Source organism: Nansenia antarctica, assembly GCF_963989245.1.
Source record: "Nansenia antarctica genome assembly, chromosome: 8".
NCBI classification, from domain to species: domain Eukaryota; kingdom Metazoa; phylum Chordata; class Actinopteri; order Argentiniformes; family Microstomatidae; genus Nansenia; species Nansenia antarctica.
Window position 1 is genome coordinate 971,900 of NC_137678.1, and position 22,814 is coordinate 994,713.

Genomic DNA, 22,814 nt, shown 5'->3' on the forward strand with positions numbered 1-22,814 from the left:
CGGAGTCTCAGTAGCGCCTGAGATCTACCAGCGCAAGCAACACGAGCTGCTATCGGGCCTGGCCGGCATCGAACCGATCGCGGATGACATCCTGGTGGTCGGGTGTGGCGATACGGATGCCGAGGCCGAACTGGACCATGACAGAAACTTGAGTGCTCTCATGGAACGATGGACTCAGGCTGAGTGAACGCAAGCTACAGTTCAAACTCAAAGCCGTACACTTCCACGGCCACATTCTGTCCTCGGAGGGACTGAAAATCGACCCAGAGAAGACACGGGCCGTGCTGGAAATGCCGACACCCACCGACGTGAAAGCAGTGCAGCGCTTTATTGGGTTCGTGACGTACCTTGCAAAGTTTCTGCCAAAGCTCTCGGAGGTCTGTGAGCCGCTCCGCAGGCTCTTGGATAAGGACGTCATGTGGCACTGGTTGCCCAAACACGAAGATGCAGTGCGCGGAGTGAAGCGTATGGTCACCTGCACGCTGTCCTCAAGTACTATGATATCACAAAGCCTGTCACGGTCCAGAGCGACGCCAGCATGACCGGGCTGGGGGGCTGTTTGTTACAAGGGGGACAGCCGGTGGCTTTTGCATCGAGGGCACTAACGCCGACAGAGCAAAACTACGCTCAGATTGGGAAGGAGTGTTTGAGCATAGTCTTTGCCTGCCAGAGATTCCACCAGTACCTGTATGGCAGGGAGGCTATCACTGCAGAAACAGACCACAAGCCGCTTATCACAATATTCAAGAAGCCCCTCCTGAGCGCACCGAAACGTCTACAAGGCATGTTGCTGCAGCTGCAAAGCTACAATCTGGATGTTGTGTACAAGCCGGGCCCCGAGATGTATGTCAGCGACACTCTGAGCAGGGCCAAGCCCCCGTGCCGTGGGTCTGACACCCCGTACGTGCAGCATGCTGTGTGAGAGGGATGATGTGCTTCAGGAGCTGGCATCTGTGATCCTCAGTGGCTGGCCAGACTTTAAAGAGGACACTCCGCTGGCAGTGCGGGAATACTGGCCCTTCAGAGACGAGCTGAATGTTCAAGACGGAGCGTTGTACAGGGGACAGTGCGTCGTCATACCAAAAGCCATGAGATCTGAGCTGCTCAAACGCATACACGCTAGCCACATTGGTGGGGAGGCGTGTTACAGAAGGAACCGATGATGGCGCATGACATACCGGTGCGCCCGTGGCAGGCAGTGAGTATGGACGTCTACTCATATGCGGGCAAAGACTTTCTCATCATTGTGGGCCAGTATTCGGATTTCTGGGAAATCGACCAGCTGCCAGATATGTCTGCTGACACGCTCATCATGCGCTGCAAAGCTCAGTTTGCACGTTATGGGCAGCCAGAGAGGGTGGTCTCGGACAACGGCCCACAGTTTGCATGCGAACGGTTCAGGAAGTTTGCAGCGAGCTGGGGGTTTGCCCATGTCACATCCTCACCCCGACATCCTCGATCCAACGGCAAGGCTGAGTCGGCCGTTAAGATTGTCAAGTCACTCTGCAAGCGGGCGAAATTGGATGGCACGGATGCGTGGATGGCCATCCTTCACTGGCGCAGCAGCCCGGCCCAGCGCTTAATGGCACGCAGGCTCAAAACTTCACTGCCCGTCGCGGACAGCCTGCTTCTACCACGTGTGGTGGACGGAGTGGCAGAGAAGCTGCGGTGGAAACGGCGGGTCGCCAAGTCATTCTATGACACGTCTGCCAGAGACCTTCCAGAGCTGGATGTTGGAGATCACATTAGGATGAGGCCTCTGCCAGGTGATCGCACAGGGCGGTGGCGACGAGGCCAGTGCCTCCAGAGAGTCGCTCCCCGCTCGTTCGTGGTGGATGTGGACGGCACACTGTACAGACGCAACCGAGTGGATCTGCGTGTTGCAGAGCGCTCAGCTCAAGACAGACATTCTACGGCCTGAGCGGAGCAGTCCTGACCAGACCCAGGTCGCTGGGGAGACTGCCTCAGCCGAGACACGGATTGTCTCAAGTCGGGGGGAGACAGGCGGCGAGGTACATCCTCGTACACCAAGGCCCACGGCAGGCCAGGGTGTCTACTCACGGAGTGGTCGCCTGTCACGGCCGCCACAACGACTGGACTTATGACTTTGAAAAAAAAAATTGAAAAAAAAAAGGGAAATAATGCAATGTTGTAATGCTATTGTTAATGTTTGGGATTGTTATTGTCAATGGAATTGCAGACGGAGATGCAAGCATGTAATTTGCAAACAGCTAAAGGAAAGGAGATGTTACATATAGGCAGTAGCCTGTGTTACAGGGACACCTAGGGGTGACCTGATAATGTTACATGTACGACCCGGATGTTGTATGTGGGCGTGAGCGGAAGGAACCGCAGTTTAATAAAAGACATACTGAAACAATAATCGCCAGGGCCTTGAATTTATTGTAATAAATACGCATTGACTTGTGAGACTGTGTGGAGCCTCAAGTCAGGTGGAGTAATGACAATAGTCCAAAGCAGCCGTGTAGTCTTTGTATATCACTACATACATCATGTGAGATGTAGTTCACAAACTCAACCACAAGAGGGCAGCATATTCACACAAGATACAGCAGTGCCTAAACGGCCACATCATTCAGAGAGGAAACCTACGGCCTGTCTTGTTTTGATGTTCAGATCCTTTCTTGTGTTTTCACAGTTTGTAGCAGCAGCAGGCTACGTTACTCAACATTGTAGCCTTTTAATATCACACATCCACCTGTGATATAAAGTTCAGTTATGGGAATTTATTGTCATCCACTAACAAAATTGGACAATTTGTACGAAACTATTATGGAGGAATTATGGTGAATTACGACTGGCGTGGTGGTTAGGCAGTGGCTTTAACTTGGACTGGTTAGGCTAATGAATTTGGGAATAATATTTTGTGAGTGAAGTCTGTTATTCAGCATCATTTTCTACAGCTCTATATCAATATGAAAAAACAAGTTGTGTAACCTAGCTAGGTTTATAGCCAGTTGCCCAAACAAAACATTTGGCTGTGCATATATTTTGTCTTAGCCTGTTGGTGAAATGTGTGTTAAAGGTGTCTTATATCCAGGGGTGCACATAACTGGTGCTTAAAGAGATGTCAGTTGATTTCATTGTGTTTAAAGGAGTCGAACAGACTTTCATTCTTAAAGAGCAGTCATTTGATTTTGCATTTGTTTCTTTTGTTTTGCACACAATCATTTGGTCGTTCATCTTTATTTATGAATAAATGTCGTTTTGCTAATAATATATTCATGTATCCCTTTTTTATCCATCCTGTGGGACGGGTCATGACTCGCGAGCTCGGGGAGCACCAAGCAGCATCCCTAGGTGCTCCTCTGAGCACTGGCCCCAAAAAGTTATGTGCACCCCTGCTTATATCAGTAGAGTTGATACAGAGTACGACAGTAGCCTTCCCTAATGGCACCCTAATATTGGTTGTCTTGGTCTTTGGTCAGAGGGTGAACGCACCAAGAGAACAGCCCTTCCTGTGTGCAGTTATCAGCAGGTATCATACAGGTATCATACAGGTGTCATACAGGTATCATACAGGTATCATACAGTATCATACAGGTGTCATAGAGGTATCATACAGGTGTCATACAGGTGTCATAGAGGTGTCATAGAGGTGTCATAGAGGTATCATACAGGTATCATACAGGTATCATACAGGTGTCATAGAGGTGTCATACAGGTGTCATGCAGGTATCATACAGGTGTCATAGAGGTATCATACAGGTGTCATACAGGTATCATACAGGTGTCATAGAGGTATCATACAGGTGTCATACAGGTGTCATACAGGTGTCATACAGGTGTCATACAGGTGTCATACAGGTATCATACAGGTATCATACAGGTATCATAGAGATTAACTTAAACTTCCTGCTCCTACACACACCTGGTTTATCTGTCCTGCTCCTACACACACCTGGTTTATCTGTCCTGGTGCTTGAGGAAAATGTGAGACCATGCAAAATTGAAGCTAAAGCAGATGTGGACCATGCAACATGACAATGACCCAAAACATTCCAGTAAATCCACCAACGAACGGCTCAAAAGGAAGAAATGGAGAGTTCTGGAAATGCCAAGTGAAAGCCCGGATCCTAATCCTATTGAGATGCTGTGGGGTGATTTGAAACGGGCTGTGCTGCAACACACCCCTCAAACACCAACACATCTGGAATAATTCTGCATGGAGGAATGGGAAAAAACTGTGTCAGAGATTTAATTGAGGTTATTTCAGCCAAAAAGTGCAACACCAGCTATGAGGAAGGCAAGTTAGTTTTCATTGTTTTTTAAACTATATGTTAACTAAATGTTAAACTACAGTATGTACATGTTAAACTACAGTATGTACATGTTAAACTACAGTATGTTCATGTTAAACTACAGTATGTACATGTTAAACTACAGTATGTACATGTTAAACTACAGTATGTGCATGTTAAACTACAGTATGTTCATGTTAAACTACAGTATGTTCATGTTAAACTACAGTATGTACATGTTAAACTACAGTATGTACATGTTAAACTACAGTATGTGCATGTTAAACTACAGTATGTACATGTTAAACTACAGTATGTTCATGTTAAACTACAGTATGTACATGTTAAACTACAGTATGTACATGTTAAACTACAGTATGTGCATGTTAAACTACAGTATGTACATGTTAAACTACAGTATGTGCATGTTAAACTACAGTATGTACATGTTACACTACAGTATGTACATGTTAAACTACAGTATGTTCATGTTAAACTACAGTATGTTCATGTTAAACTACAGTATGTTCATGTTAAACTACAGTATGTACATGTTAAACTACAGTATGTACATGTTAAACTACAGTATGTTCATGTTAAACTACAGTATGTACATGTTAAACTACAGTATGTACATGTTAAACTACAGTATGTACATGTGAAACTACAGTATGTTCATGTTAAACTACAGTATATACACATGTTAAACTACAGTATGTACATGTTAAACTACAGTATGTTCATGTTAAACTGCAGTATGTTCATGTTAAACTACAGTATGTACATGTTAAACTACAGTATGTACATGTTAAACTACAGTATGTTCATGTTAAACTACAGTATGTACATGTTAAAGTACAGTATGTTCATGTTAAACTACAGTATGTTCATGTTAAACTACAGTATGTACATGTTAAACTACAGTATGTTCATGTTAAACTACAGTATGTTCATGTTAAACTACAGTATGTACATGTTAAACTACAGTATGTTCATGTTAAACTACAGTATGTTCATGTTAAACTACAGTATGTTCATGTTAAACTACAGTATGTTCATGTTAAACTACAGTATGTACATGTTAAACTACAGTATGTACATGTTAAACTACAGTATGTACATGTTAAACTACAGTATGTACATGTTAAACTACAGTATGTTCATGTTAAACTACAGTATGTACATGTTAAACTACAGTATGTACATGTTTAACTACAGTATGTTCATGTTAAACTACAGTATATTCATGTTAAACTACAGTATGTTCATGTTAAACTACAGTATATACATGTTAAACTACAGTATGTTCATGTTAAACTACAGTATGTACATGTTAAACTACAGTATGTACATGTTAAACTACAGTATGTACATGTTAAACTACAGTATGTACATGTTAAACTACAGTATGTTCATGTTAAACTACAGTATGTTCATGTTAAACTACAGTATGTACATGTTAAACTACAGTATGTTCATGTTAAACTACAGTATGTACATGTTAAACTACAGTATGTACATGTTAAACTACAGTATGTTCATGTTAAACTACAGTATATTCATGTTAAACTACAGTATGTTCATGTTAAACTACAGTATGTTCATGTTAAACTACAGTATGTACATGTTAAACCACAGTATATACATGTTAAACTACAGTATGTACATGTTAAACTACAGTATGTACATGTTAAACTACAGTATATACATGTTAAACTACAGTATGTTCATGTTAAACTACAGTATATACATGTTAAACTACAGTATGTTCATGTTAAACTACAGTATATACATGTTAAACTACAGTATGTACATGTTAAACTACAGTATGTACATGTTAAACTACAGTATGTTCATGTTAAACTACAGTATGTTCATGTTAAACTACAGTATGTACATGTTAAACTACAGTATGTTCATGTTAAACTACAGTATGTTCATGTTAAACTACAGTATCTACATGTTAAACTACAGTATGTACATGTTAAACTACAGTATGTTCATGTTAAACTACAGTATGTACATGTTAAACTACAGTATGTTCATGTTAAACTACAGTATGTTCATGTTAAACTACAGTATGTACATGTTAAACTACAGTATGTTCATGTTAAACTACAGTATGTACATGTTAAACTACAGTATGTACATGTTAAACTACAGTATATACATGTTAAACTACAGTATGTACATGTTAAACTACAGTATGTACATGTTAAACTACAGTATGTTCATGTTAAACTACAGTATGTTCATGTTAAACTACAGTATGTACATGTTAAACTACAGTATGTTCATGTTAAACTACAGTATGTTCATGTTAAACTACAGTATGTTCATGTTAAACTACAGTATATACATGTTAAACTACAGTATGTACATGTTAAACTACAGTATGTACATGTTAAACTACAGTATGTTCATGTTAAACTACAGTATGTACATGTTAAACTACAGTATGTACAGGCAAGAGGTATCATACAGGTATCATACAGGTATTATAGAGGTAACATACAGGTAAAAATATAATAAAAATACAGTATGCAGTATATACTCATTGAGTATGCTAGTATGCAGTATATACTCATTGAGTATGCTAGTAGGCAGTATGCAGTATATACTCATTGAGTATGCTAGTAGGCAGTATGCAGTATATACTCATTGAGTATGCTAGTATGCAGTATGCAGTATATACTCATTGAGTATGCTAGTGTGCAGTATGCAGTATATACTCATTGAGTATGCTAGTATGCAGTATGCCGTATATACTCATAGAGTATGCTAGTATACAGTATGCAGTATATACTCATTGAGTATGCTAGTATGCAGTATATACTCATTGAGTATGCTAGTATGCAGTATGCAGTATATACTCATAGAGTATGCTAGTATGCAGTATGCAGTATATACTCATTGAGTATGCTATTATGCAGTATGCAGTATATACTCATAGAGTATGCTAGTATGCAGTATGCAGTATATACTCATTGAGTATGCTAGTGTGCAGTATGCAGTATATACTCATTGAGTATGCTAGTATGCAGTATGCCGTATATACTCATAGAGTATGCTAGTATACAGTATGCAGTATATACTCATTGAGTATGCTAGTATGCAGTATATACTCATTGAGTATGCTAGTATGCAGTATGCAGTATATACTCATAGAGTATGCTAGTATGCAGTATGCAGTATATACTCATTGAGTATGCTATTATGCAGTATGCAGTATATACTCATTGAGTATGCTAGTATGCAGTATGCAGTATATACTCATTGAGTATGCTAGTATGCAGTATGCTAGTATATACTCATTGAGTATGCTAGTATGCAGTATGCAGTATATACTCATTGAGTATGCTAGTATGCAGTATGCTAGTATATACTCATTGAGTATGCTAGTATGCAGTATGCAGTATATACTCATTGAGTATGCTAGTATGCAGTATGCAGTATATACTCATTGAGTATGCTAGTATGCAGGATGCTAGTACGCTATTCCGAACACAGCCAATGTGTTTTTGTCTGTCCTAATTTCTGTGACTGTTACCTGGTGTGTATGCGTTGGCTTAGGCTATTTATATCCCTCTGTGTCTTCCCTCTTTGTCGGTTGTTCACTTTACGTTACGTGAGTTGTGTGTGCGCGTGTGTGTGTGTGTGTGTGTGTGTGTGTGTGTGTGTGTGTGTGTGTGTGTGTGTGTGTGTGTGTGTGTGTGCGTGTCTTTCGAAAGCCTTATCGTTCCTCACCTGCATAGAAATATAAGTATTGAAGGACTATAGTAAGTGCATTGCCTTGCCTTATTCTATTGACGGCGTTTTTGGAAGTTTAAGCCCTCTCCCCTTTTGTTTTGTTGTTTATTGTCTTCTTTTCTTATTTAAGCATTTATCGGAGACCAAGCCTTCTCCTCTTTTGTTTCATCGTTTACTGTAGGCTACGGTTCATTACCCCGCATTGCTCAAATAAAGAGTGGCTTGATTTTTGAATCCTACTCCTGCATCTCGTCTCTGCATCTGCACCTGGGTCCAACGTTGATAGCTCCTCATAACAGGGCGCATTTTATTCAACTGTATTTATTTAAGCGCTACAGAGACTTTTATCACACCTGCTGAATTGTTATTGTCTAAGAAGATGCTAAAGAAAACATCTGATGCATATTATGTTGTGCTTTCTCCACTTTATATGACATCTACAACCTATTGTATGTAATTGTTTTCTTTGATTAAGGCTACATTTTACCAAACACAGAAATCGTGCTTACTTTGCGATTTAAAACGTGATCTGATTTGACAGACATACTTTATCATTTTGATACAAAACATACAATTAGTTTGCTCAACTTGACATCTAATATACATAAGTTGGATAGACAAATCAAAAGCAGACTGGTTGTCTCAATGAAAGGGTTATTATTGTTTCTACAAGTATAGGCGGAATCTGCAGAAATACGTGGAGTTACTTAGGACCCCACCCTGGGGCTGGTCTGGGTTAGGATCCCACCCTGGGGCTGGTCTGAGTTAGGATCCCACCCTGGGGCTTGGATCCCACCCTGGGGCTTGAGGGATCCCACCCTGGGGCTTGGATCCCACCCTGGGGCTTGGGGCTTGGATCCCACCCTGGGGCTTGAGGGATCCCACCCTGGGGCTTGTCTTTCAGCATCAAACAAATGACACTTAACACAATCTGTTTTCTAACCCTAACCCTGATTAAGATGATTCGTGTTTCCAACACTCTTGGTTGAAGTATGGGAGCCAATGAGAGAGGAAAGACATGAATGCACTCCTCATTTAGACGGTATCAGACCATAATTAACTTAATTAAATTAATGATTTAATTTAAAACATATTATATTAATATTGAAACTGCAGATTATTAATTATTAATCTCTGAGTATTGGAGAAGGGGTAGGATTAAATAAGCTTATGCTCCTTCCTACTCCTTTTCGGACATGTGAAGTAAATAGTGTTTTTTGTTTTGTTTTGTTTTTTCTTGTTTTTGTTTTGTTTTTTCTTGTTTTTGTTTTGTTTTTTGTTGTTATAACTATTTCTTTTTTCACATGTTCGAAATAAAGCTTTCATTCATTCATTCATTCATTCATAGTTATGCTATTGGGCTCATCATAATATCTCTGCACGTCTCGTTTAGGATTGGACAACTTTCCCCCCACGTGTTTTGGCCCCTGATGCTTAAATAATGGCCTGAGAGATCGCGCTGCGCTGACGTTTCACAAGTGCCTTAGACACGGAGCAGCTTCTAACGGCCTCGGGATGACATCGTTACTTGGGGGTCTCCTCTGTTGCATCACCGTCCTCTCCGCTGGGCTGCAGGGGACCACCGGGCTGCAGGGGACAGACCCGTCTGGACACCAGCCTCAGTACCTGCGAAATGTCCAACAGCAACAACCAGCACGGAGTGTCCGACCACCTCAGTTGTCACGAAGAACTCTTGATCTGGGAGGTTGGTAAATGTTTTGTGCCGTATGAAATCGTGAGCTTAGAATGATAAGGTTCTATCTCCGCTTAGAATGATAAGGTTCTATCTCCGTTTAGAATGAGAAGGTTCTATCTCCGTTTAGAATGATAAGGTTCTATCTCCGTTTAGGGCAGTTAAGAGATATTGAGCGTCAAAGTTTTTACATTCCATTATGTTTTGTGAGATGGAATCTTTGTATTTTATTAATTACTAACTTAAAAATGTCAACATTTTAAAAAGAACACCACACAGGCATTAATAAACACCTAATGGATCAGATTATGTAAAAAACTCAATTTTGACAAAAATGGAGATAGAACCTTATAATTCTAACGTCACGAAATATGTTTAACTATAATCATAATTAATAGATTCAATAATATAAAGTATAATTAATAATAGGCTACATATTATTTTATCATAAATATTGGACACGAACGCTCGTGTGGTGAGAGCGGTACCCGTTTTAATTGCGTGATTCAACTCATTTCTATATTCAAATATGGCATATATTAGGCTATGCATTGTTGTCGTAATTAAGAGTTCAAACGTCTGGGAGTTATATATTAACATTAAGGGCCGGTTTCACAGACAAGGCTTAAGCCTAATCCTAGACTAAAAAACATCTTCAATGGAGATTTTACATTGAAAGTGTGATTTAGTCCAGGACTAGGCTTAAGCCTTGTCTCTCAACTCAAACTTGATCAAACGACGCAACTGCCTCAGTTGTGCTTAAAAGCCAAAAGGTTAATTATTATTATTATTAATACACCCAGGTGGTCCGGTGAAGGGTTGGCAACCGGAGAGACAGATCAGATATGCCTATGCCTAGGGTTAGGGTTATCATAGCTATGCCTAGGGTTAGGGTTATCATAGATATGCCTAGGGTTAGGGTTATCATAGATATGCCTATGCCTAGGATTAGGGTTATCATAGATATGCCTATGCCTAGGGTTAGGGTTAAGGTTAGGGTTATCATAGATATGCCTAGGGTTAGGGTTAGGGTTAAGGTTAGGGTTATCATAGATATGCCTATACCTAGGGTTAGGGTTATCATAGATATGCCTAGGGTTAGGGTTAAGGTTAGGGTTATCATAGATATGCCTAGGGTTAGGGTTAGGGTTAAGGTTAGGGTTATCATAGATATGCCTAGGGTTAGGGTTAGGGTTATCATAGCTATGCCTAGGGTTAGGGTTAAGGTTAGGGTTATCATAGATATGCCTATGCCTAGGGTTAGGGTTATCATAGATATGCCTATGCCTACTGTCATCTGGTGGATATCATTGGAACGTGACTTTAAAACACATCTCTGTCTGTAAAATAATCATAAATAAAGTCATTTGTTTAGTGAATACTAAGAGGAAGAATATAGGCATATAAATAATCAACATTGTGCTCTTAAGCCTTTCTGGTATTTATTTTCATCTATCATGCGTTTCAATGGCAGTTTGTTCAGTGACAGTTCTTGTGCTCGAAATGACACACGTTGTTGGGCTACTTAACCGAAATATCTAATTGCGCTTATCTCTCTTTTCCTTTTGGTGTGTGAAGGATGTACCAGGGGTTAGGGTTGGTGTGTGAAGGATGGACCAGGGGTTAGGGTTGGTGTGTGAAGGATGGACCAGGGGTTAGGGTTGGTGTGTGAAGGATGTACCAGGGGTTAGGGTTGGGGTTAGGGTGTGTGAAGGATGTACCAGGGGTTAGGGTTGGGGGTATATAGCTCAAGTAGACTAATGAATGGAAAGGTCCAAGCCCGAGAACTAAAGGTTATTATGTAATCACTTCTACTTTGTGAAATGATCTTCATTATGCGTACTGAAACAGGTAGCCCATTGATCTTTTTATTTTATTTGTATTACTCTTTCTTTTATTGTAGCCGATGCGTGAAGGTGGTGTGCGCTCAGGTTAATCTGACCAAAGAGATGAAGTTAGTTCCATTCATTCGTGCATCGCAGCTTAAACAGATAACACGATCCTCAAATGAATTTCCAATCAAACATAGTGTGTGTCGCTGAGGTGTGTTGCAGTGGTTGTAGCCTAGGACTTGCTTGAAGTGACTACTCGTACATTATTAGATTTTTAAATATGAATATAAATAGGCTATAGATATATATATATATATTTGATCACATTTTCAATGAGCCCGGGATGCAGCGTGTGGATAAATAAGAGACTTGGTTTCAGCAGGCGCGGGCATAACTGGCCTTAGAGAAATCTACCCTATTGTAAGGAATTTATCAACCGGGTAATTAATGTAATCCAAGAGCAGTTGTTAATTGTAGAACAAAGACGAGCCTATTACATAGTGTTGACAAACTATGTGGCAATGTGTTGGAATCTCTTTACCTATTCAAAGTCTAAGCGGTCTCGAGCGACCCACTTTTAGGAATTTTATAATCATGTAGGCCTATTTGTGTTTCCACAAAAATATTTCAAACGTTATGGAATCGTAATGGACTCCAAGAAACTAAACTGTGATCGTCATGTTTTCATAACGATCGAAGCAGAGAAGAGAGAGGCTTGTCACTGCTGAAGCTTCAGACGCGACTAGACATGCATGGTTGAAATGAATCATATCCTCGCTGATTGACTCTATGATCCGTTTCAGCTGATGGGTGTGAGATGAAGTCTCAGCTGATGGGTGTGAGATGAAGTCTCAGCTGATGGGTGTGAGATGAAGTCTCAGCTGATGGGTGTGAGATGAAGTCTCAGCTGATGGGTGTGAGATGAAGTTTCAGCTGATGGGTGTGAGATGAAGTCTCAGCTGATGGGTGTGAGATGAAGTCTCAGCTGATGGGTGTGAGATGAAGTCTCAGCTGATGGGTGTGAGATGAAGTCTCAGCTGATGGGTGTGAGATGAAGTCTCAGCTGATGGGTGTGAGATGAAGTTTCAGCTGATGGGTGTGAGATGAAGTCACTTGACAGGCTTGCAGGAGTATAGAGTAGACTGACAGATTCTCAGGGTCTCAGTGAGAGGTGCAGTGGTGATTTATAAGGTTCTATCTCCATTTTTGTCAAAATTAATTAATTAAGTAATGCCTGTGTGGTGTTATTTTAAAAATGTTGACATTTTGGAGTTAGAGATATAACCTTATCATTCTAAACGGAGATAGAGCCTTATCATTCTAAGCTCACGATTATCTACGTGTTGCCCCTTTATTCCACCTGCGTCCAACCAACAACTGAAGATCTATGGCTGTATATTTATATTATAATTCAAAGAGTTCATGTGTCGCCTTATGACCTATACACATGATGCTAATCCAATAACGTTTCAAATCCACAACGTTTACGAATAGTTGAGATCATACTTACTTTGACATCAATCAAATCTGATCTAATCAGGAATGAATTCCAATGTGTCAGATATGTAATGTTAATACACTAAATATTGACACATTGACACATTCAATCTAAGTAATTCACAAGTGTCGTAGGTGAATGATATTGTAGCAACCCTGTAATAATCTGTTCATTAATGTTGCAATTATTACTTGAGTTCATAAATTCAATGTTCGCACTGTGCGCTGTGTTGTGTGCCAATGCATTCCTGTGATTGGTGGAGGTCACGGGTGTTGTTGTGACCGTAGATGAGAGGAGAGCTCCGGTGAACTGAGAACGTTTTGTATGTGACAGTTTGCAATTAAACGCACGGATTATAAGAGAAGCTATCTGTTATTATTTCACCGCTGTCCAAGTCGGGACGTTACAATAGTTGACGCCCCCCCTTGTCTGAATACGTGACAATTATTCAAACGACTGAAAAGGTAACAACATGTAGTGCTTATTTGATACATTTTCACTCTTGCTTCTTGTAGTTTTGCGTTTATTTGAAGGCAGTCCACGAAAAACTTACCCGAGATTGCTGTGTTTATTTAAATAATTTCCAAGGATTATTTCAAAACATCAATTGGCCAAAAGGTGCGCTGAGGTGCGCGCTCCTCTGTGAATCATATTATGACATGTTTAATGATAACCCTAACCCTACCTATCTAATAACTGCCCCCACCATTACAAGATGAATCGGCATCACCTCGAAACTCCTAAACATATCTATCATCATTCTCCCACATTTCGTGTGACATAAGAATAGACAGATACCGATCCATAGGGTGCGTTCGTAATACGCTCTGAGAGCGCCCGAGCGCACCTGGGTGGTCTCTGGTCGTTCGGACTTTCAGTGTGCTCAGAGCTCAGAGCCCCATGTGTAACTGCAGAGCGTCTCCATGTGTAACTGCAGAGCATCTCCATGTGTAACTGCAGAGCGTCTCCATGTGTAACTGCAGAGCGTCTCCATGTGTAACTGCAGAGCGTCTCCATGTGTAACTGCAGAGCGTCTCCATGTGTAACTGCAGAGCGTCTCCATGTGTAACTGCAGAGCGTCTCCATGTGTAACTGCAGAGCGTCTCCATGTGTAACTGTAGAGCGTCTCCATGTGTAACTGCAGAGCGTCTCCATGTGTAACTGCAGAGCGTCTCCATGTGTAACTGCAGCATTTCACCATGTTAATTCCCAGTATAGTGAAAATACCACCGCTGATCCATGATCAGACTTAGCTGCGTGCTGCAGCTGAAGCGTATCAAATAGAGTGCAAAAAAGCAGCATCTGCACACTCAAATCTGTGCTTTCGGTCTCAAGGCTCTCGGACAATGTAAACAACAGCTGTGTGACGCGTCACTTATCAATCAAACCAATCAACGGTCTGCAGCGTCACATCGTAGCACAGATAGTACCTTTAGCTCCGAGTCAGGAAGGGCAGCTAACATCAGTACGGTACTACAGCCCGGTACGGCCCAGTTGGTGGAGAAAGCAAAACAAATCGGTGCACAAGTTCTGGTACGGTACGGGACGGTAGTGGAGAAGCGCCATAAGTGTTGTTAGTGCCATACTGTTATATAATATGTTATGTCTGGTTATGACACCTTTCTTTCAACAGAAAGTACAGATAACCCCTCGGGAGCTTTAGATCATTATATAAGACTTGATGATGCCATTCATGCTAACAATGCTTTATGAACACATTGTAACGCATTGCATAACTGTCCACTAGGGATGGTTCACTATTTTGACACTTACATTCGTGTTTAGATAGATAGATAGATAGACTTTATTTGTCATTGTTACAGTACAGGTACCAAACAACGAAATTTTGGGATAAGCTGTATCTGCCACGTTTACCATCGACCCAGATGTTTGCATTTGTTATTTAGTTATGGGGTCAGAACTGGAGTCTGTATAGGACACATTGAATAGCTTTGTTTGTTCCATTATGCACCAAAACTACCGTTTAGATATTCAGAGATCAAACTTGTCAACAACGCCAATCAAGGGCCAATCCCATTTCACCCCTACGGCTCCCTTTTGCACGTTCACGTTTAGGGTAGGGGTGTTTAGGATGTTTATGGTAGAGGTGTTTAGGGTAGGGGTGTGTAGGGTAGGTGTGTAGGGTAGGGGTGTTTAGGGTAGGGGTGTCACAATTCATGTTTTCATGGAGGGCTAGGGGGAAGGGGGAGGGCTAGGGGGAAGGGGGAGGGCTATCCACGGCTCCGTTTGGAGATTTTTCAGGACCACGTTCGGTTCGGAGCCATGGCCCTACCTCCCAGGATGCATTGCGAATCATCTACAGAAATTCGCTCTAGGCAATGCGGAAGACAACCACAAATTACTTGCATTACTTTTACTTTACTTAATTACTTTTTAATAAAGATTTGAAAAATGATGATAACCATCTTATTATCTTAGTTTAATGTCATTTCAATGTGTCTGATCTGCTGTGCCCATGCTTACAAGTCCCAACACAGAACCAGCGCGCTTCAGCCAAGTGTAAGATCCAAGGGTTTTGGTGCTCAGCACAGTAGAGGACAATAATAGCAAAACTATTACCTGGGCACTTCCATTAGACTACCAAAGCAAGACACCGAAGCACTCATATCTGCGCGTTTGTCACAGGGTGACACCCAGGGTCACCCTGTTCCTCTGCAACAAACGCAGAGATTGTATGAGCGCCCCGGCGAAAAACACCATGTCATCACCACAGCCTCCCCATAGAAATACACCATGTCATCACCACAACCTCCTCATAGAAATACACCATGTCATCACCACAACCTCCCCATAGAAATACACCATGTCATCACCACAACCTCCTCATATAGAAATACACCATGTCATCACCACAACCTCCCCATAGAAATACACCATGTCATCACCACAACCTCCTCATATAGAAATACACCATGTCATCACCACAACCTCCCCATAGAAATACACCATGTCATCACCACAACCTCCCCATATAGAAATACACCATGTCATCACCACAACCTCCTCATATAGAAATACACCATGTCATCACCACAACCTCCTCACATAGAAATACATCATGTCATCACCACAACCTCCCCATAGAAATACACCATGTCATCACCACAACCTCCTCATATAGAAATACACCATGTCATCACCACAACCTCCCCATATAGAAATACACCATGTCATCACCACAACCTCCCCATAGAAATACACCATGTCATCACCACAACCTCCCCATAGAAATACATCATGTCATCACCACAACCTCCCCATATAAATACACCATGTCATCACCGCAACCTCCCCATAGAAATACACCATGTCATCACCACAACCTCCCCATATAGAAATACACCATGTCATCACCACAACCTCCCTATATAAATACATCATGTCATCACCACAACCTCCCCATATAGAAATACACCATGTCATCGGAGCGCGATTCATGTCGTGTGTGGCGTTTGACAGCGGATGATGGTAGACATATTTAATGTAAAGTTATCTATCTAACGTTAGGCTGATTTGTGCATGATAGTTGCACGTTTTGACCTATTTCCATGTCACATTTTCCCCCTTTGATGATGGCTGTTTATGAGGAAGTGGGGCGGGAGTACCGAAAGGGACACACCCACTCAAAAATATGAATACTACCCCCCCCCCCCCCGAATCCCTGGAAAAAATGAGGAAAAACTCTCAATGTATCTGTATTGCTTTCCTTTTTTCTCCTCTTTCCTGTTTTCCTAGATAATTTAGATGACCTGGTGACTTCAGTTGTGTTACACTCTGCAGGATGTTCTTGAAAGACGTGAGGGTTTGGCAGGTGGATGTTCAATGTTCTTGTTGCAGCGGTCCTGCATATTGAATGTTAATACATAACATTAGTACTTGTAACTTATCTTTCAAGTGTCATTTGTTCATTTTCAGTGTGGCCAGCGAGGTCAGCAACGTGTGAAACTACATGCTTACATTTTAATCTTTAGTTAATTGCAAGCTTATTGAATAGTTTTAGGTGTACTGACATGGTCTGCACACATTGGCCAAGGTGTTATCCTGTGTAAAATGTCCACTGGGATGTATCTATACTCCAGTGTGTGTAGTTTAAACTATGCTGGTTAAACATTACTCCATGTTTTTGCACACAGGGCAGAACTGTAAAAGCCGACCGCTAGACCTGGTGTTCATCATCGACAGCTCCCGCAGCGTGAGACCAGCCGAGTTTGAGAAGGTGAAGATCTTCCTGGCGGACATGGTCGACACGTTAGAGATCGGCTCCGACGCCACGCGAGTCGCCGTGGTCAACTACGCCAGCACGGTGAAGATCGAGTTCCTGCTGAAGACCTACTTTGACAAACCCAGCCTGAAGCAGGCACTGAGCCGCATTGACCCCCTCTCCGCTGGTACGATGACAGGCCTGGCTATCAAGACTGCCATGGGGGAGGCCTTCACTGAGGAGTCTGGGGCTCGGCCCAGCTCCAGGAATATCGCCAAAGTGGGCATCATTGTTACGGACGGGCGGCCCCAAGACCAAGTGGAGGCGGTGGCTGCTGCGGCCCGCGCCTCGGGGATTGAGATGTACGCCGTGGGCGTGGACCGGGCCGACATGCTGTCCCTCCGCCTCATGGCCAGCCTCCCGCTGGACGACCACGTCTTCTACGTGGAGACGTATGGCGTCATCGAGAAGCTCACCTCCAAGTTCAGGGAAACCCTGTGTGGTGAGAATGGGACCATCATCATGGATACTAACTGATGATGGATTCATTTTAATCTTTTATTAACAATTATCAAAACAATACGTTGAATCTCATGTTGATTATTTTACCATACTAAGCCAATCAACTGTGAGTGTTTGTTTACAGGTTTGGATGCCTGTTCTCTTGGACACGACTGCCAGCACATATGTGTCAACAATAATACCTTGTACTACTGCAAGTGTCGAGAGGGCTATGTACTGAATGCCGACAAGAAAACATGCTCACGTAAGAAAAAAACTCTTCCTTCTTCTAGCCTTGTGACTGCCAACAGCCCTGGTCCTAGGTTTGTTTCTGGGTTTGTTGTTCTTATGATGATGATGTATTGTTCATTCACTTACTTTAGACAAATGATCTTGTTGTAAGTCACTTCGGATAAAGGCGTCTGGTAAATGTGACACGTTCTAATCTAAATGTGACACGGTCTGAGCATTTGGTCCGCATGTTGGGATCCGATCTAATGATCTGACTTTTCTGTCGAAAAATGTGAATACATTTCCACTCTGTTAAAAATCAATGACACATCGCTAGTCAGCTAACACAGCTTGTTTTGTGAGCCTGCTAACAATGTAAAGTAGTGTTCTAGTTAACTAGGTAACAATGTAAAGTAGTGTTCTAGTTAACTAGGTAACAATGTAAAGTAGTGTTCTAGTTAACTAGGTAACAATGTAAAGTTGTGTTGTAGTTAACTAGGTAACAATATAAAGTAGTGTTGTAGTTAACTAGGTAACAATGTAAAGTAGTGTTCTAGTTAACTAGGTAACAATGTAAAGTAGTGTTCTAGTTAACTAGGTAACAATGTAAAGTAGTGTTCTAGTTAACTAGGTAACAATGTAAAGTAGTGTTCTAGTTAACTAGGTAACAATGTAAAGTTGTGTTCTAGTTAACTAGGTAACAATGTAAAGTAGTGTTGTAGTTAACTAGGTAACAATGTAAAGTAGTGTTGTAGTTAACTAGGTAACAATGTAAAGTAGTGTTCTAGTTAACTAGGTAACAATGTAAAGTAGTGTTGTAGTTAACTAGGTAACAATGTAAAGTAGTGTTGTAGTTAACTAGGTAACAATGTAAAGTAGTGTTCTAGTTAACTAGGTAACAATGTAAAGTAGTGTTCTAGTTAACTAGGTAACAATGTAAAGTAGTGTTGTAGTTAACTAGGTCACAATGTAAAGTAGTGTTCTAGTTAACTAGGTAACAATGTAAAGTAGTGTTCTAGTTAACTAGGTAACAATGTAAAGTAGTGTTCTAGTTAACTAGGTAACAATGTAAAGTAGTGTTCTAGTTAACTAGGTAACAATGTAAAGTAGTGTTCTAGTTAACTAGGTAACAATGTAAAGTAGTGTTCTAGTTAACTAGGTAACAATGTAAAGTAGTGTTCTAGTTAACTAGGTAACAATGTAAAGTTGTGTTCTAGTTAACTAGGTAACAATGTAAAGTAGTGTTGTAGTTAACTAGGTAACAATGTAAAGTAGTGTTGTAGTTAACTAGGTAACAATGTAAAGTAGTGTTCTAGTTAACTAGGTAACAATGTAAAGTAGTGTTGTAGTTAACTAGGTAACAATGTAAAGTAGTGTTGTAGTTAACTAGGTAACAATGTAAAGTAGTGTTGTAGTTAACTAGGTCACAATGTAAAGTAGTGTTCTAGTTAACTAGGTAACAATGTAAAGTAGTGTTCTAGTTAACTAGGTAACAATGTAAAGTAGTGTTCTAGTTAACTAGGTAACAATGTAAAGTAGTGTTGTAGTTAACTAGGTAACAATGTAAAGTAGTGTTCTAGTTAACTAGGTAACAATGTAAAGTAGTGTTCTAGTTAACTAGGTAACAATGTAAAGTAGTGTTCTAGTTAACTAGGTAACAATGTAAAGTAGTGTTGTAGTTAACTAGGTAACAATGTAAAGTTGTGTTCTAGTTAACTAGGTAACAATGTAAAGTAGTGTTCTAGTTAACTAGGTAGCAATGTAAAGTAGTGTTCTAGTTAACTAGGTAACAATGTAAAGTAGTGTTCTAGTTAACTAGGTAACAATGTAAAGTAGTGTTATAGTGAACTAGCTAACAATGTAAAGTAGTGTTCTAGTTAACTAGGTAGCAGTGGGGATTACTCACCCAATCCGTTGCGTTGTTGCAGTATTTTGGCTCGACTAGCGAGTTTGTGTCGTGATTCTCAACAACGTTGAAACGTAGTTCCGTGTTTCAAAAGAAAAGTCTGAATATTTTCATTGCTTGCCGTTATGCGGACCAGATGATCAGACTGTGTCTCACATGTCTAAAATGTACTGAGAGTACAGACAGACAGATGAGAGTACAGACACAGACAGATGAGAGTACAGACACAGACAGATGAGAGTACAGACAGACAGATGAGAGTACAGCTCGTTTGATATGAGCAGGTCAGATATGCTGATACCGATCCCATCTTGTGGGAAGCAGATCAGCATGGGAGCTGAAACATGAGCAATCATAACAGGACAGAAACCCAAGCAAAGAACGACCAAGGAGCTCTACAGTCTGGGTTATGAGTTGCCTCCATTTGCAGGGCTGAAGCCTTTGAAACTCAAATGGCATGGTGTTCACCTATGGTTTGTTTCACATTCTGCGTAGTACCCGCGTGAGTAATGGGAGAGTGAAGCATTTGTTTTCTTCTTTTGGTTCTATACTCCAAAAGTTTGGACTTGAAATCAAACACTTACTATGAGGTTAAAGAAGAGACTCATCTTTTATTGAGACTATACGTGTACATATTGGTTTCACCATTGGGAAATGACAACACATTTTATACAGTACGTAAAAACAGAAAACATGAAGCACAAGGTTACCTGTGCATCTGTCTTCCTGCTCAGATCAGTCCAAGAGTAGGTTTGTAAACAAATGATAAACATATTAAGTAACATAGTGGAGATGGGCCAACATGTTGTAGTTTCAGAGATTCCGGATGGTTCCTTCATGCCAAAGGTTTGAGATGATTGTCAAGCCTTTGCATGGACCTGCTGATTTACCACTGACCCCGCAGTCACTGATGCACACTGTTACTGTGAATTGAATATCAAGTTGCCTCCGTTTATTCTCATTATTTGGTAGCAATTTTGATTAAACGTATTACTAACACAGTAACTTCTCCTGTTACTAAAACATTAAAAGGTTGAAGTTAATATGCTCTTATTTAGTCAACTTGTATCATAACAAGCAACATTTCTATCTTTACTGTGTAATACTAATTTGTAATACTAATTACATTCAGGTTACCAAAATGGTAAGAGGAGTACTTGGAACTAGTAACTTGTTTAAAGGGTAATAATGTGAAGTGTGGCTCTTACCTCTTTGTATGACTCTTCACTCTTTCAGAGGATGAACCAGAACCAGAACCAGAACCAGAAAATGGAAATGGAAATAATAATGGGAATGGGACAGGAACAGGAAGTGAGGTGACAGGGATGGTGACAGAAGACGCGTGCATGTGCGAGGCTCAGATCGCCTTCCAGAAGAAGGTTCAGTCGACCATACAGGAGATCACCAGCAAACATATCCTTTACCTCCTTTACCTCCTTTACCTCCCACCGGCTCATCTATAACGCTGCTTGTCCTCCTCGCCAGGTGTAGCAGTCAGATATATACATATACATATATAGCATAGAGATATATACATATACATATATAGCATACAGATATATACATATACATATATAGCATACAGATATATACATATACATATATAGCATACAGATATATACATATACATATATAGCATAGAGATATAGGACCTGGTTTATACGTTCTTCTAAATGCTTTGTCAAGAGCATACCGTTGTTATGGATTCATAACGCTTTATAAGACATATATGACATTATAATGTCCTTAAAAAGTCTTAAGGATGGACATAACATAGTATTAAGACGTTATAAGGAATCATACATGCCTATAATTATTTATAAAGTGTTATATGTGTGTTACATGTGGTATTAGCAATTTCCTCTACTGTAATCACCTTTTAAAATGTAATGCTTCTCTGCTTTTGGGGTGGCGCAGGAGGTAGAGTCGCCGCCTAATGATCACAAGGTCGGCAGATCGGCGGTTCGAGCCCCGGCTGGACACATGTCGAAGTGTCCTTGGGCAAGACACTGAACCCCAAAATTGCTCCCAGTGAGCGGGCCAGCGCCTTGCATGGCAGCTTGTCGCCATTGGTGTGTGAATGTGTGTGTGAATGAGAGGCCGTTGTAAAGCGCTTTGGAGCAGCTTTAGAGCAGCAAAAAAAGGTGCTATATAAGTGCAGTCCATTTACCATTTATTCTTTCTATGGCTGAGATAACAGATAATAAACAGATAATTTTCTTTCATGCTGTATTGAAGTATAAATACAGTTTCCTTAACAGCGTGTCCACTAGATGACATATCAAGGAAGGTTCACCAGATTGAAGACCAGCGTCGATTCTAAAGAGAGACACACCAAGAAGACAAGTCAGAGCTTCTCTAGTTCACCACCATTGAAAATGTCTGTTTAGTATCCTATTTTAGCATTAAAATACTCCATTAAAAGCAGTCCATTGGAAGTTTTGTCAGCCAAAGATAAGACTCCTGTATGTTTACCCAACAGAGGAGTTGAAGAGGTAACCACCCCATCGATGTGCTGCACCTCTGTGTTAAAAACCTGTCACTTCATACCTGATTCAGTACAGCTAAAGTTGTCCATGTCGGTGGGGTACTGTCACAGCATTTGAGAGCTGAATCCCCAACCCAGATCTGGAACTCCAAATCAAATAATAATAATTTACTTCCATCCTCCCAAGCCTGTGTATTAACTGAGCTGTTCTACCTATTTAAAACCAGATTATACATTATCTTTAAATAATTGTAAGAGACTTGAATGCTACCACACATTTTTATTTTACAGTGGTAGACAATATATTGTGATGAATGTGTGACAGATCTCGATTATTCAGAACATGTTTTTTTTATTTTTTATATATAGATTCTCAATATACATACATACATACTGTACATACATAGTGTAGCCACCCTAACCCCAATAAA

The 22,814-nt window shown here is 40.7% G+C and overlaps 1 protein-coding gene across 1 annotated transcript; it reads left to right on the forward strand.

The window, feature by feature from the left end:
* Window positions 1-1,162: 1,162 nt before the first annotated feature.
* On the forward strand, window positions 1,163-21,358 carry LOC308163552 (matrilin-3-like; the record flags this gene model as incomplete). Its single annotated transcript, XM_080537724.1, has 4 exons — window positions 1,163-1,337; window positions 17,190-17,759; window positions 17,904-18,023; window positions 21,204-21,358. 4 exons carry the CDS (start codon window positions 1,163-1,165, stop codon window positions 21,356-21,358), a joined length of 1,020 nt encoding a protein of 339 aa, XP_080393850.1.
* Window positions 21,359-22,814: the final 1,456 nt, after the last annotated feature.